Source organism: Danio rerio, chromosome 20 (assembly GCF_049306965.1).
Source record: "Danio rerio strain Tuebingen ecotype United States chromosome 20, GRCz12tu, whole genome shotgun sequence".
Classification (NCBI taxonomy): domain Eukaryota; kingdom Metazoa; phylum Chordata; class Actinopteri; order Cypriniformes; family Danionidae; genus Danio; species Danio rerio.
The window spans coordinates 23,360,371-23,375,849 of NC_133195.1; the positions used below are offsets into that span (position 1 = coordinate 23,360,371).

Sequence of the window (15,479 nt, forward strand, 5' to 3'; positions counted from 1 at the left end):
TTAATTTTCTAGGTAACTTCATTAGTTGGAAAGTGGTGGAAATAGTGGTCTTGACAATATATTTTAACTTTAAATATCGAAGTTTTCTGTTCACATTTCTATTTAATTAAGTATTTACAGACACTCCGGGGCAGAAAAAATCTTTCATTTGAGCAACAGCGTGACGCCATGTTTGTATTTTCGCGGTCAGGCTTATGCTGAAGCAAACGTAAGGTAAGTTGCATGAAATGATGTTCATCTTAGCAAACATTTATTTTAAAAAGAAATAAACCATTTCCTCATTATATACAAAAAAAAAATCGATTTAATCTGTAGGTAATGTTAAATATCTTAAAATATAACGTGCTAGGCAAAACGTTTTTTAAAAATATAAATATCAGCGTTACTGTTTTGTAGTAATAACATTATGAATTTTACCGCTAAATGCCTTATTTTTAAAAAGGGACAGGGGAAGAAGTCACTCGATGTGCTTGGCGCTGGGAGTTAGGCCGATCAGTCGTCTGATTTAACGTCACTGGAGAAGTTAATTTTTAATAAATAGCCGCTGTTTATTGATATTAAAGTGGGCTTAACCTTGTAGTACAAGTTGTAATATGGGATAAGAATTCGATTTCCTTCGTAAATGACAACGTTTAACAATTTCACAACGCATTCTTTAAATATGATTTCAGTACGTTAAGTAGTTTAGGACAAAAAAATAGAATATAAAGCTCTAATAACGATTAAGCAATGTAAAAAAAATAAATAAATAACATTCATTTGGTTGCATTTTCTATTATAGCCACTATGTGGCAGTAGACAATTGCTTAACAAAAAGGGCCTTACCTGCAATAGTACAAAAACAGTTGGTTCCTTCCTATACAAAAGCGAATTAGTGACCTCTCATATACAAAAATTACCTTTAGCACATTTATCCTACGTTTTGTAAACAAATTCAAACGTTTGAAAAAAAATCCCCAAAAAACATTAGTTAAAACTCCTGACCTGGCATTGGATTGTTCCAACTGGAGACAAAAACATCTTTAAGCAAGCATTGACACATGTACACAAGAAACTCCATGGGCCAAAGAGACTTTATTTCTGGTGTTAAGCTCCATCTTCAACATTGCAGGACGTTTGAGATACAAAATCCTTCACACTGATGGAAGACTGGTCTAACTTTAGTGCCACTACCGTTTGGGTGGAGTGTATGTTCCTTGATGTAGTTAAGATTATTGGTACTGGAGGAAGGGAGGACTGGTGGAGGCAGGGAAGGAGTTAAGTTAGGAGTCACGAAGTGTTCACTTCTGCTCAGGCATAAGGTCATCGATGGACTGGCCGGATTCCAGGCGTTTCTCCATCTCTACAAGCAGCTTAACTCCATCCACCACCATCTGAACCAGCTCAACCTCAGAGAAGCCCAGACGGTCTGCGTTGGAGATGTCAAACACACCACCTACTGCAGCAGTGTCAACTCCACCTGTTGAAGAGAGCAAGGTTAGTACTGGAGACCATTTGGTGTATAGGAGACAAAGCAGTTTAAAAGTGGAAAAAGTACCTGTTCCACGCTTTTGAAGCCGGAGTCGCTTAAGAATCTCACCAAACTTCTCATGCTTGCTTACGTTAGGGAGTTTGACATGAACGCCACCACGCAACCCTGTGCCCAGGTTGGAGGGGCAGGTTAAGACGTAGCCCAAGTGCTCGTTCCACATAAACTCATGGCCCTTCTCTTTAAACAGTTCCTCAATCTGCAACCACAAGTAAGAGGGTAAATTAAGAAATGCAGTGTATAGAAATGATTTAAAAGACAGATTATTTAAAAACAAACCTTTGTGAGGCCTGTGCAGAAGCGATTGAAGACTTCCCTCATGTTGCCACCTTTCTGCATGGAGATGACACGTAGATGGTCTTCCTCATTCACCCACACTAGGAATGTCTTATTGTCATTGTGCCTATGAAGCATTAAAAATAAATAAAAAATAATGTAGGAAGACCAACTAGAATTCAATGAGATGACCACTTTAAATAAAAATCGAATGGCAATGACGATTATTTTTATTATAATTTTAAATAAATTCTGTAAAACTATAATATAAACTTATATGCCAAAAGGCATCCATCTTGTAACTATATACAAATAAAAAAATAAATAATAATAATAATAATAATAATAATAATAATAATAATAAAAATAAATAAATAAAAAGCTAGCTACAAAGACGCGCTTACTCACCAGATCCCCCTGGCATCAGGCCAGTCACGGGCCATCCCAGAGGCCAGCAACAGTGGAGACACAGGCTTATCAAACAGGAAGTGGTCATCAATCAGCTGCTGCTGCTCCTCCTCCGTCATGTCCTTGAGGGCGTAGTACTTTCCTTTGAGATCACCATCAAGAGCCCCCAAAGCTGTGAAGTCAAAGGATAAGTCACAACCACCAAATCAACGGATACTTAAATCACATGGGTTTCTAACCACTCCTAAACCATTGCTCTCGACTTGACATGAAAACAAAAGCCTAAAGGAGCTCACCCTCGACAGACAGACTCTCGATACCGCGTCTCTCCCCACGGCTGCAATGAGGGGGGAGGCAGAAGCCGCGGATGCTCCTGCCGGTTCGTACTCTGGAGCTCAGAACGTAGTTGGGGTCAAGGTCATCTCCGCCCTATTAAAAGAAAACCAATGCCGCTAAATTAACCGCTGACTATTTTGAAACGTTAAACCCAATTAGATGCAGCAGACGGACAGACTCAATAGCATACCTTGAGGTTGTCTGGGTTCAGATCAGTCTTGTGCTTGTCTGTGGGTTTATATCCACCATGGCGGTCCTCAATGACGGGGTCCAGGAGCTCTTTAAACACATCGTATGTCTCCTCATCTCCGGCCACGCAGCCCACCGTCATGATGAAAGGATGTCCTGAAAGACAAAAATAAAAAACACAAGTCAGACAAAACCCCCAACTTTAGCGATTGAAAAACAAAAGAATTCTTTCAAATTTCTCATACGCTGATGGCAAACAGATTTTTCAGGGGCAAAAGCCTAATATAACCAAATCAAGCTTATCCTCGCATGGTTTGCCTTGCAGCAATCATGAGACGAGACAATTCTCCCTTTGTTGCGTGTAAACATAGCACCTTTGATCAAGTTCACTTTTTTTGCATGTGTAAAATACACAAAGTATAAAAACTAACTAAAATTATGCAATCAGACTGCAAAACATTTAGTATTTGTAATTAAATTACATTTTAAAAAGGCTCCAGTTACTTTAATTACATTAAACAAAATAAATAAATAAAAATAATAAATTTGTGCAACTTGGATAATTGTTGGTTAATTTAGGAAATACCAGCAAGTTAAAGAAGTCTGTCGATTGTGCGAAATGTTTGCTGTGATCCTGATGGCCTTATTTTCAATCTTCTGGGATTGTTTAAAAAGCCTCCCGATGAGCAGCGCAATACACCGATTGACCATAAGCCAACAGAACTGAAAAATGTGGAAATCTTGACTGGGTTTAACACCTTTGCTTGGTTGGGGGACATGGTTTCCAGTGTTAAACAAACATCCTAATGTTCATAGGGCATTGTCATTAGCTCAAGGCTGTAAATAACATTCAAGTTATTTTATTCGAATATCCATTCAGACATGAAGTACAGGTGTACAACTGTCAGATATAGATTAGCATTCAGGCTCACATCGATCACCCCTTCATTGGATTCTTTGCTTGTTCTGCCATAGTGTGTAATGGATTGAGACTTGCATATGGTCACATGTTCTAGTAAGCTGTTGGCCAACTCCACTTAGGTGATGAGTAAAATGTGACGCATGCCATAAAGCATATCTCAGTCACACACACGAGATAGGCAGGGCTGTCTACAGACCTTTAATATACTTCTGTAATACATTAATAGACCGACTTGCACCCTAAATAACATTATAGAAACCCCTTTTGGGGAAACCAACTTTAAATTAGGAGCATTTCATTGTAGATTTAGGCATCCATCTATTGGGTAGATTTAGACATCTATAAAACAGACTGGAATAGAAAACTACTATTAAAAAGCAATGCCTAACAGAAGAAAAACAAACATGGTAAGTCAAAAAAAAAATTTGTATTTTTTTAGGCCTTGTACTAGATCCACTAGTATTTGATGCATTTTCCTGTCACAAAATGAGATGTCACAGTATAAAAAAAAAAAATTAAAAATTTCACAAACCAAGTGTCAACTTGGCAATCGCACAGACCCAATATTGTGCAAGCTTCAAGATTGTACATACATTTTGCTTATAAAAGTGCTGATGTAAAAAAATTACTACATGAAACTTGCCACTGCCTACTTGGAAGAGCAGCCAACTATTAAAAAGAAAAAGAAAAAAAAAAAAAGTTATAAAAGGATCAAATCCAAGGTCATGCGAGATGACCTTAGACTACTAAAATGTGAGAAACTAAAACTTTAACTTAATGGGGGGGGGGAAATAAAAAATATAGACCGCTACACCAGAGGGCCACTGTTGAAAGACCCAGCAAATTAAGCGGATTATCGGTCAATGTGATTACACAATGAACCATAACCTTTGTTTGATTGCTTTCAAAAGGGCAAAATAAATAAGGACTACTGTTGTATACAACCATTTCATCATCAATAAACTCAGAAGTACCAGATAGCTAGTTTTTACAAGCTTCTGTTGAGAAGCTCAATTTTGTCAATAATTAAATCCCACTTGTATACTAAACAGACTTCATACACTGAAGGAGTTTGCTTGAGTTGCAGGGTTGGAAACCTGCCACTTGTATTGAAGAGAGGGACACGGTCATTGATTGTAGAAAGTATTTGATTGGAGAAATGTTGGTAGTAGGGGATGAGTCATCACTTTACCACAGATAAGGCAGACAACACCTCCCTCAGGTGCATTCTGCTAAATATACTGTAGGTTGTTGGCATATGGACGAGCAAATCTAACAAACGAGCTAGAAGCCACAACTCATTCGGACACAAAGTCTAAAACACTTGAAAGGGTGTGCACATCGCGTCCAGGTCCTTTACCTGGATTGTCAACTCCGGTTTGAATGACGTCATCCAGGGTAAATCCGCTGGGGGTTTGTTTGTCCCTAAGGTTTGCGTACATCTCGGGCGTCAGCACCTTCGCCATGTGGTTGTTGTGCTTGGTGAGGTCGGGATACTCCTGCTCGGCGGAGTAGTTCATCTTCAGCAGATTGTGAGTGTTACCGAAAGGCATGATTGCGTCTACCTGAGGGCAGAGAATTGGAAATAAGTGCATGTCAGAAGCGAAACAAATCCGATTCCAACACGAGGACAAAGCCAGCCCCTCTCAGCTGCATTAATAATGACGTAACAGCATTAAAAGCACATTTTGTACAACGGAGGATTTTGTTTAAACTCGCTTGAATGGTTTGAGCACTTAAACAGTCGTCGTGTATAACGGCAATTGTGCTCGGTGGCGCGTTGTGTCACGCGGGCAGTAAATATGATGGAATGTCGAGCGCGCGTCCGTTAAATGACGCGTCATATGATAAATGCGTTCACATGCATGTAGATTTCGCATCTTATGTAATGTCGTCTGTGCATTACGATGAGTTTGCAGTGAAATCATGTATTATTATTTGAAGCAAGCGAATGCGTAATGCGCCACGTCTCCAAAGACCTTGCAGAAAAAAGGAGGCTGACTGCAAGGTCGTTGCTGATGTTTGGGACAAAAGCACCTGGCCATGCACAGATCCACGTTAAGTTGGATTATAAATATCATTTAAATGGTTTACATGTTTATGTATTTATATTACTGGGCTCTCCAAACGATTAATAAACAGCATACGGAAACAAAGCGCACTGCAAATTGCGAGCAGAAGTTAAACACGAATTAGGCATGAATATAAATGCATTCCTTACGCTTAAATTATTAATACACAGCCCGTGAATGTTTGTTTTTACAAATCGATCTGGTAGATGTGTTACATCACATCTAATGAACGTAAATAAAAAAATAAAGGCTTGTTTTAATAATTTCAAGCAAAAACCATACCTTATACCGATTTTCTTTGGGAAAGCGGAATTAATCCTTCCTAAAGTCCACCAGAAACCACACAAAGACTGATAATGGTGTCCAGAAATAAGCCGCTTTGTGGGGTTTTTATATCAAGCCCGAGCTCTCCTCTGATTGGACGCTATTTGAGTCCATTCATTCTATTGGACAGCGCGTCGCATCACATCCACAACATCCAGTATTTGCTTACATTGATCACATGATGTTTTTCCTTGACGGCTCTCCTTGGCATGATTGACAATAAAAACTGTGGAATTCGATCACATTCATTTATTAATAATCATAGATGTTGTGTTTAGCATTTTAAAAAGAGGCAGTTGTGTTTATCATAAACAAATTCAACCTGTACTGATCAAGGGATGACCCAAATCAGATTTACTCAGTAAGAATCTATTAATGTATGACCTGAGCCCCAAAGTCTGACAATGAAGCATTGCTCATAATTCAGGGTGGATTTATCCTATAAACTCCATGTACAGTATCTGCCCGCCTTCTTTTAGTTCTCCATTTCATTACACAGTAATGAATCATCAGTTTGGCGTTGTGTGCGTGTGGTTTCATTTTTACAAGGAAACGAATTGTGTTTAACCTGTATTTTTGGTTTCATGTTGTTGTCCTCTGGACCATGTGAAGCTGAAATTGTCTACAAGCGCTTTGTCTTGTCAAGTGTCACATGATATGTTTGATATTATCTCTACACAAATGAATATGAAGTACTGTAACAAAATGCTTTGGTCTCTAAATAAAATCGCCAATCCTAAATAGTTTATATTTCAATGTAACTCAATCCTTAATCTAATTTACTATCTAATCCTCTATTCACTGACTTGTCAAATATCCAGTAGCATTCAAAAGTATGGGGTCAGTAATGTTTTTGTTGAATAAAATTAATACCCAATATTCAGGGGGCGTAGCGGACATTTTGAAAGTGGAGGGGGACAGCTAAATTTGATCAAAGTTTGCATTCATATAATTATTAATCACCTGTTTTTTTAATGATCTGCCTCTAAAAGTGAGGGGGGACGTCCCCCCTCATTGCTACGCCCCTGCCAATATCAGAAGAATTCATTAATTGATGTAACCCGTCATTAAATATGTCATGATTTTCAAAAAAACTGTTTACAAAAATAATAAAAATGCACGTTTTTATCTGCGGATCATAATATTAGAATGATTTCTGAAGGATCGTGCGACATCGAAGACTGGAGTAATGATAATAAAAATGTAGCTTTTACAACAGACTCTTTAACAATATTTCACAATATGCTAGTTTGTACTGTATTTATGGTCTAAACCAAACCAGTGACACAGACACTAAAATGTTGACATGTTCTATAACAGCCTTACATAAATATCTTACCAGACTTTGAAGCTTTGCTGTTTTAGACAGACTTTACCTCAGTGCTAATGAGAACCTGGTGAATTTCCTGGATTTAAGAGGCCACCTGGTTTCAAGGAAATGATATACTTGCTTCTGTGCTTGTTGCTATTAAGAGTTAAAGCTATGTTTTTACTGGAGACACCGCTTTAGTCTCCTGTGTACAGTAAGCTCTGCGAGGAGCTTAACCGTGGGCTCATGGAGAGACATCCATGCTGAGCAGATAATGCCATCGCCACTGTGCATGACTTTTACTGCAGTTCAGTGCTGTTTCTGCTGCCTTTACCTCCTGCTTTGTCTGAAATTACACATTGTATTATACTGTCATTTGTGCAATTATAAACTCACACTTCCTGTTTCTCTTTACCATCCTAGAACGTACAGTATGGCCACCCCTGTTTTTCTCTGTTGCCGGCATCACTGAAGTACGACACACGTTTAACCACATCTAGATTTAAATGCTGGATTATTATAACCTGTACACGTCATGATGTGTAGATTTGAACATAGCATTAGCATAACAATGTGTACACTTTTCACGATGTCCTGTTTTGAATTTAGCATTAGCATAGTAAACATTTCATGATATCTAGATTTGCGCTTAGCATTTGCATAACAAATTGTGCATATTTCATAATGTCTGGACTTGAACTTAGCATTTGCATCACCTGCACATTATCATTGACATCTTGATTTGAACCTAGCATTAGCATATTATCTCGTACACATTTCACGATGCTTCATATTAGCATTAGCTAATGGGCAACAAAGAAAGAGCTTTCACTTCCATATTTTCTTTGAAATATTGTACAAATTCTTTGATAGAAATGTGCAATCAGAAAAAGAGAGAATGTGTCTCGACTGAAGCCCAAGGCTGTGTCTGATGAGTATTCATGATGGCAGTGTTTCCCCCCCTCAACCCTGTGAAGTGTTTTTTTTTTCTCCCAGGTTCAGGGAGTGCATCGTAGTGCAGCAGTCACATTTTGACAGGGTGAGACCAATGCTGAGAGTGCTGATGTCAAAGAGAGTCCACTGCAGAACGTTTTGCTTTTCACCACTACATTTTTATAAATGCAAAACAATGGGCTGAATGCTGCAAGGATGACAACAAAACTCAGAAGACTAATTTGCAGCTGGTTCTCTTGAGATTTTCCTATGGGGAGCTTTTTAATTAATGAGTCAAATAAATTGTGTGGTAAGCATATGTTGACTAGTTATCTAATTGTATCTAATTATTTTTTAAAACTAAACACAACAGCTTTAAAATTCTAGTTTTGGATATGGATGTGTGTGATTTACTTTCCAAGTATCGTTGACTTGCATTTACCACAAGACCTTACATTAATTGAAAAAACCCATTATGAATTCCTGTAGGAAAATTTAGAGGGAACCAGTAGTGAGTTAATCAACTGGGTTTACGTCATCCCTGCAACCACTCTATATTGATGGACACACAGCACAGCATGTATACTAAAGCACAGCAAAGGAGCAGTTGTATCAGCATATCACATAAATTGTCACCTCGAGCTCACAAAGCATTAGCAGAATAACCGAGTCCCTTCCTCAGATCGTTTTATCTTACACTGCTAGCAGCTAACAAAATCTGTCTTCTTCGTAGCCATGTTGTCTGTCAAGACCTCCTGACAGGAAGCTGTCAAAATCACCCCTTCCCTCTTCTCACATGTCTCATTTGCATCACTCTTAATTCGTTATTTCACCCCTCCTTCTTCTCAGTCACCTCTCTGAAGCTCTGTAGAGAGGCTAAATCAGCACTACTTAGCCATCATGAGGACAGAAATTATTTAAATCTATTCAAATCTATTTTATATTCAAAACACATTTGAAAGGTGATTTTAAATATAACTACACTTAGACGCTTACCGCAAGTACACTACCATTCAAAGGTAAGGTTTAGGGATCAGTAAGTATTAATACTGTTCTTTATTCATTAAGGAATAAATATATATCTATATATTCACACACACACACACACACACACACACACACACACACACACACACACACACACACACACACACACACACACACACAAACATACACATACACACTCACCGGCCACTTTATTTGGTACACTTGTCCAACTGCTTAGTAATGCAAATTAGCAACTCAATGCATTTAGGCATGTAGACATGGTTAAAACGATCTGCTGCAGTTCAAACCAAGCATCAGAATGAGGAAGAAAGGTGACTTAAGTGACTTTGACTGTGGCATGGTTGTTGGTGCCAGACGGGCTGGTCTGAGTATTTCAGAAACTGCTGATCTACTGGGATTTTCATGCACAACCAACTTTAGGGTTTACATAGAATGGTCCAAAAAGTGAATATATCCAGTGAGGGGCAATTCTGTGTGCACAAATTCCCTGTTAATGCCAGAGGTCAGAGGAGAATGGCCAGACTGGTTCGAGCTGACAGAAAGACAACAGTAACTCAAATAACCACTTATTACAACCGGGATATGCAGAAGAGCATCTCTGAAAGCACAACACGTTTAACCTTGAGGCGGATAGGCTACAGCAACTGAAGACTACACCAGGTGCCACTATTGTCAGAACAGGAAATTTAGGCTACAATTCTCACAGGCTCACCAAAATTGGGAAATAGAATATTGGAAAAACGTTGCCTGATGTGATGAGTCTCGATTTCTGCTGCGACATTCAGATGGTAGGGTCAGAATTTGGTGTCAACATTATGAAAGCATGGATTCATCCTGCCTTATACCAACGGTTCAGGCTGGTGGTGGTGTAATGGTGTGGGGGATATTTTCTTGGCACACTTTGGGCCCATAAGTACCAATTGACCTACCTAAATATTGTTGCTGACCATGTCTATCTCTTTATGACCACAGTGTATTCATCTTGTGATGGCTACTTCCAGCAGGATAATGTGCTGTGCCATAAAGCACGAATCATCTCAGACTGGTTTCTTGAACATGACAACGGGTTCACTGTACTCAAATGGCCTCCACAGTCACCAGATCTCAGTCCAATAGAGCACCTTTGAGATGTGGTGGAACCGGAGATTTGCATCATAGATGTGCAGCCGACAAATCTGCAGCCACTGTGTGATGTTATCATGTCAACGTGGACCAAAATGTCTGAGGAATATTTCCAGTACCTTGTTGAATCTATGGCCTGAAGGATTTGGGCAGTTCTGAAGGCAAAAGTGGGTCCAACCCGATAGTAGTAAGGTGTACCTAATAAAGTGGCCGGTGAGTGTATAAACCACTGATTGAAAAGTCATGTGACATGCTCCGAGTGATGTCACTTCCTCTAGAAGGAAACTCTGGAAGGCATTGAGGCATGTCAATACATTTTTCACATTAGTTTGTACAAAATGTTTAGGGTAGATCAAGAGTAGATTCATTATTTGTCAACTCTGTTATTGAGATATTTCAGTGAATTTCTTACTCATTTTAAAAAAACAAATGATGCATAATTTTAATAATTTTATTATTATGATTATTTATAAATAGTTTTACGCTGTCGCCTCACAGCAAGAAGGTTCGCTGGTTCAAGCCTCGGCTGGGTCAGTTGGCATTTCTCTGTGGAGTTTGTATGTTCTCCCCATGTTCACGTCGGTTACCTCCGGTTGCTCCGATTTCCCCCACAAGTTCAAAGACATGTGGAACCGGTGAATTGGGTAAGCTAAACATTTTTCGTAGTTTATGTGTGTAAATGAGAGTGTATGGGTGTTTCCCAGTGATGGGTTGCAGCTAAAAGGGCATCCGCTGTGTAAAACATATGCTGGATAAGTTAGAAGTTCACTGTGGTGACCGCTGAATAATAAAGAGACTAAGCCGAACAGAAATGAAGAAGTGAATGACAATTTTTAAAAACTATTTATTTGTAGCATTTGTTATAATAATTCATAGTGTTATATTATTATAATTATCTATGTATAAAAATATTCTTGGCTAGCATAAGAGCCTTTTTATTGAGGACCGCCATGTTATTTTAACAGTAACCTAACTGGCATTTCTGCAGCACTGAATGTGACTTCTGTTCAAGGCTGTTTTACATGATTTTTGCATACAACCTGCTAGTACTGGTTGCATTCACAGAAAATCCTCATGATAAGACAACGTAGTACATCATACATTACTTATCACCTCCATGTTATCGTATAGTTAAGCCATTTCTTCCTCGCTTGCCTCATACATTGTGTGACTTTGAACTGAAGGTCAACAGGATTCCACAGCATGGCTGTTTCCCTTACTTTCAACTCACGCATCCCAGCCTGGTAGATTAAAGATATCTATTGCGGCTCATCTGCCTTAAAACACCCCTGATTACATCGATGTCAATGGATTGACACTTACATTGACCAATCAGAAGCCATCTGTTCTCTACTGCCCAATCCAATCGAACCACTTGAACCAATGAGAGTTGTGTCTATAAATGTCACCTACTACAGGCATAAGGGTGTTTGCAGCATTAAGGAAGTTGACTTAGGGCCATATGTTAGGAAATGTGCACTGAAGAGATAGAAAGCTCGGTTTTTAGTTGCATTGACTAGAGCAGAGCACTTGTGGCAATGTCTATCAATCTGAACTTCTTGAAACATGAAAAAGACTGGATGGAGTAATAAATAAGAAAAGATAGCTAAAGAGAACTATTGCATAACATAGTATAATACTGGTAAATGACTGTACAACGTGGCCCAATAGTCAAAGCTTTCATGCAAACTGCTAGGCGCTATTGTACGCAACAGCTTGACGCAACCAATTTTCCAGCTCCACCATTCAGCGCCTAGAAAAGATTGGCTGCTTTGCTTTTGCTTTGCAGCCTATTGTGGTCACAGGGGCTGGCAATGGTAGAGGCCATTTAAATTTTAACCAGCCAAATGAATTTAGGTCAGCATCGGCTTTCAAAAGTGCTCAATTATCTTGAATAATAAATCTAGAGCGCTGTCCCTCCTGCAGTGACAGACCCATCCATGAGTGGAGAGCCTGCCCTTCAGTCGCTCGCCAAACAACGGTGTATTCAGCTGAGAGATTCAAGCTGAAGTTCACTACTTAACTGCTTTGAATCACAAAAAAGAGCTGTTTCAAAACTGTATGTATAAGTTATGCTTATTCTAAAGCTTTATAACATGATTCTGAAGGAAGATTAAATACAGGTTATGTTCAACTGATGGTAAATGTTGAAATTATGTCATAAATTTAAGATAAAAAGCAGTAACAATATATTTATATTACAAAGTGTAATGTACATTATAGTTACAACCCAGGCTTATTCTGAAAACAGCCGTATATACGTTTCTGGAGAGCGCCAAATACGTTCTATTGAAATTTTTGTTTTTGCAAATCCACCAGAGGTTGCTGTGTATGCTTTCTGAGATCTCAAATATCTCTCGCGAGTGCCATTCGCGCCTGATGTTCTCACGTAAATTCACCAGAGGCTGCTGTCCACAGACTGACTGACGGACTGACCGATAGATCGATTGACTGACATACCCTCCTCCTTCCCTAAACCCAACTAATTGTGTTTTTAAAAGCACCAACTGACCCGCTCACCCACTTCACTAAACCCAACGAGTGTTTTAAAAAAATAAATCAGAAAAGAAAAGCCCTTGTCTGATTTTTACCATGTTTTCAGATTTTACCCCATTCTTACCCTGTTATTTACTTGTTTTTTTATTTTTATTTTTTCACTCTCCGCTGTCGCCACTGGCTTGCATGGTTCAGGATCTGAAAAGCTACTCATCGATGAATTTCCTCTTCAGTGTTTGGACTCTCAGTAATGATTTTAAATCACACTGAACTGAGCTAAACTGAACTGAACTTAAACACTATAATCTGAACTACCCTGATCCAGTTACTATGACCATTTATATGAAGCTGCTTTGACACAATCTACATTGTTAAAGCGCTATACAAATAAAGCTGAATTGAATTCAATTGAATTTTTTTGAATTCTGTTTTTGTCTTACCTGCTTTCTGGAATTGTTCTTCATCTGACTCAAACCCCATCATCGCAATCAACTCTGCTCTGTGCCGACGTACCTACATAGCGAGCAGTATGTTTTCAGAATGAGCCATTTTCAGAATGTTGAGGAATTAAGTTAATTTGTTAAGTTTTACAGATTTAAGTAAATTGAACATAAAACAATTAAGTTGTCACAAAACTCAAGAATTGTGTTGTTTTGGTTCATTTTAATAAGTAGTCTAAACAAAAAGCAATTGTCATTTTGAGTGCTTTATTATTTAATAATTGTCTCTCTTTTATCTCTGTTTTCCTAATTTCATTTATTTTATAAAGTCATAACTTTGTCTTTTAATTGATTTGGCTTATAATTGCAGTGCTGTCACAGTAGCTGGTCCTACATTGTGGAATGCTCTGCCCCTCTGTATTAGATCTATATCATCTCTGTCTGTTTTAAAATCTAGGTTGAAATCTTACCTTTTTGATTTGGCATTTTATCAGTGGGATTTTTTTTGTTTTGTTTTAGCTATTAGTTTATACCTTTCTCTTTGTGATTTGTAGCACATTGGTCAACCTTTGGTTGCGTCTAATAGTGCTATGAAAATAAAACTGACATTGACATTGACATTGATTGCTTGGTGTAGGGCTGGGCGATTAATCAAAAACTAATTGAAATCAACATTTAGAACCCATAACCCCTAAATTTTCCAGGTCAATTTTTTTAAATTTCTTTCCCTACCTAGTCACATGACTCCACTGAACTGAAAAATGTTCAACACATTTGCATCCAGATCTGATCTCTATAATGTTATTTCAATGGCAAATGTCATGAGTATTACAAGTTGACAGCGCATTTGTATAACACGAGTAGGCGCACGAGCAAAGAGACCATATGGTTTTCCTCTGTTCAAGCACAAAACTTATTGCACTCAAGTATACTTAAAAAAGTAAAAAAAAAGTATAAAAAAAGTATACTTTTTTTTTTAAAGAAAGAAGTTTTAAGAAAGTGTTTTAATTTTAGTTGTTCACTGTTAATGTTCAATAGATTAAATAACCATAGGTAGTAGATAGTAGCGTGTTTCCTTCAACCATTTTAAAGTCAAGTAATACACCCTTCATTCAGAAAGCTCTCACTTGTAATATGTGAGCATATTTACTGTACAAAACTTGTCAGTGAACTATGAATGCAAAAAATATAAAATAATAGTTCATTAATCATATTCGAGTTAAAATGGTCACTTAATCCATCAGTTATTTTTTATTTTAGGCTAAAATGTTCACCCCTAGTTAGTGTTAATATAAGAAGACGTTTTCAGCTCTGAAACTGAAATTCTTTTAACATGTTGACCTCTTGAGAAACTCAAGTAAAGTAGATTTCTCATTTCATCACCCCTTTAATTTATGGCCATTGTCAATATTTGCATTTAGATTGCTTTAACTGTCATTAATTAATCACTTAAATCTTTACCAGCAACAATGTAATACCAACTGTAGATTTATATTTTAAAGGAAAAATCTTCAACAATTAAAAATCCTTACAGATGGAACTGATGTTTTTGAGCCATTGGTCTCTTTAGAGACAGACTACCGCTAACATGTTCAACCATTAAGCACTCAAAAGAGCCTCTTCTAATGGATCTCAAGTGGTTTTAAGACTCAGTCTTTCTGTATCATGCTTGAGAGGGATTATGATTAATGCTTATGAAGAGCGCTGCAGTAATGTGTCTTTTTTCATACCATACATGTGGTTTGATTCTGTAGAAAGACACGTTTCGCTTAATGCACTTAATGTGTTGACCCACCAAAAACAGCTCGCAGCTGCAGATGTGATGGAGCATGTAACAAACGCACTGCATTACATAACACACTCACATATTGTCTAATTCACTCACACACACACACACACACATACACGCACACTCTGACTCACACAGCCAGTGACGTCATAGTGATGTGCTTAGACTATTCAGTGTGTTTATCAAAGTATATCATGTTTGTAGCAGATATATGTGCACTTGTAAAAGAACAACAGCTCTCCTGAAATTCATATCGATCGCGCTGCTGGTGTTTTGTTGTGAGATGTGAATTGGAGGTGGAGTGGAGTGGAGCGGGTGGGGTTTGCT

The 15,479-nt window shown here is 38.1% G+C and overlaps 2 protein-coding genes across 2 annotated transcripts in view; one reads left to right on the top strand and one right to left on the bottom strand.

The window, feature by feature from the left end:
- Positions 1–1,055: 1,055 nt before the first annotated feature.
- Positions 1,056–6,082, bottom strand: ckbb (creatine kinase, brain b). Its single transcript, NM_173222.2, has 8 exons — positions 6,014–6,082; positions 5,020–5,224; positions 2,739–2,893; positions 2,509–2,641; positions 2,213–2,384; positions 1,808–1,931; positions 1,538–1,727; positions 1,056–1,459 (listed from the first exon to the last, which is right to left on the bottom strand). Exons 2-8 carry the CDS (start codon positions 5,210–5,212, stop codon positions 1,281–1,283), a joined length of 1,146 nt encoding a protein of 381 aa, NP_775329.1. The 5' UTR covers positions 5,213–5,224; positions 6,014–6,082; the 3' UTR covers positions 1,056–1,280.
- brf1b (BRF1 general transcription factor IIIB subunit b) overlaps positions 3,825–15,479 on the top strand; it is a 198,941-nt gene continuing 187,286 nt past the window's right edge. The window contains exon 1 of the mRNA XM_068215387.2: positions 3,825–4,066. The gene's annotated coding sequence lies outside the window, so the exon portion shown is untranslated. The remainder of the gene's footprint in view (positions 4,067–15,479) is intronic.

What these genes read in the sequence shown, in the direction of transcription:
- ckbb (NM_173222.2), bottom strand. Translation starts at nt 5,212, where the DNA reads ATGCCTTTCGGTAACACTCACAATCTGCTGAAGATGAACTACTCCGCC. An exon ending in AACCGGAGTTGACAATCCAG is followed by an intron (nt 2,894 to 5,019) that starts GTAAAGGACCTG and finishes TTTGTCTTTCAG; the next exon opens with GACATCCTTTCATCATGACG. An exon ending in CGAGAGTCTGTCTGTCGAGG is followed by an intron (nt 2,385 to 2,508) that starts GTGAGCTCCTTT and finishes TTGACTTCACAG; the next exon opens with CTTTGGGGGCTCTTGATGGT.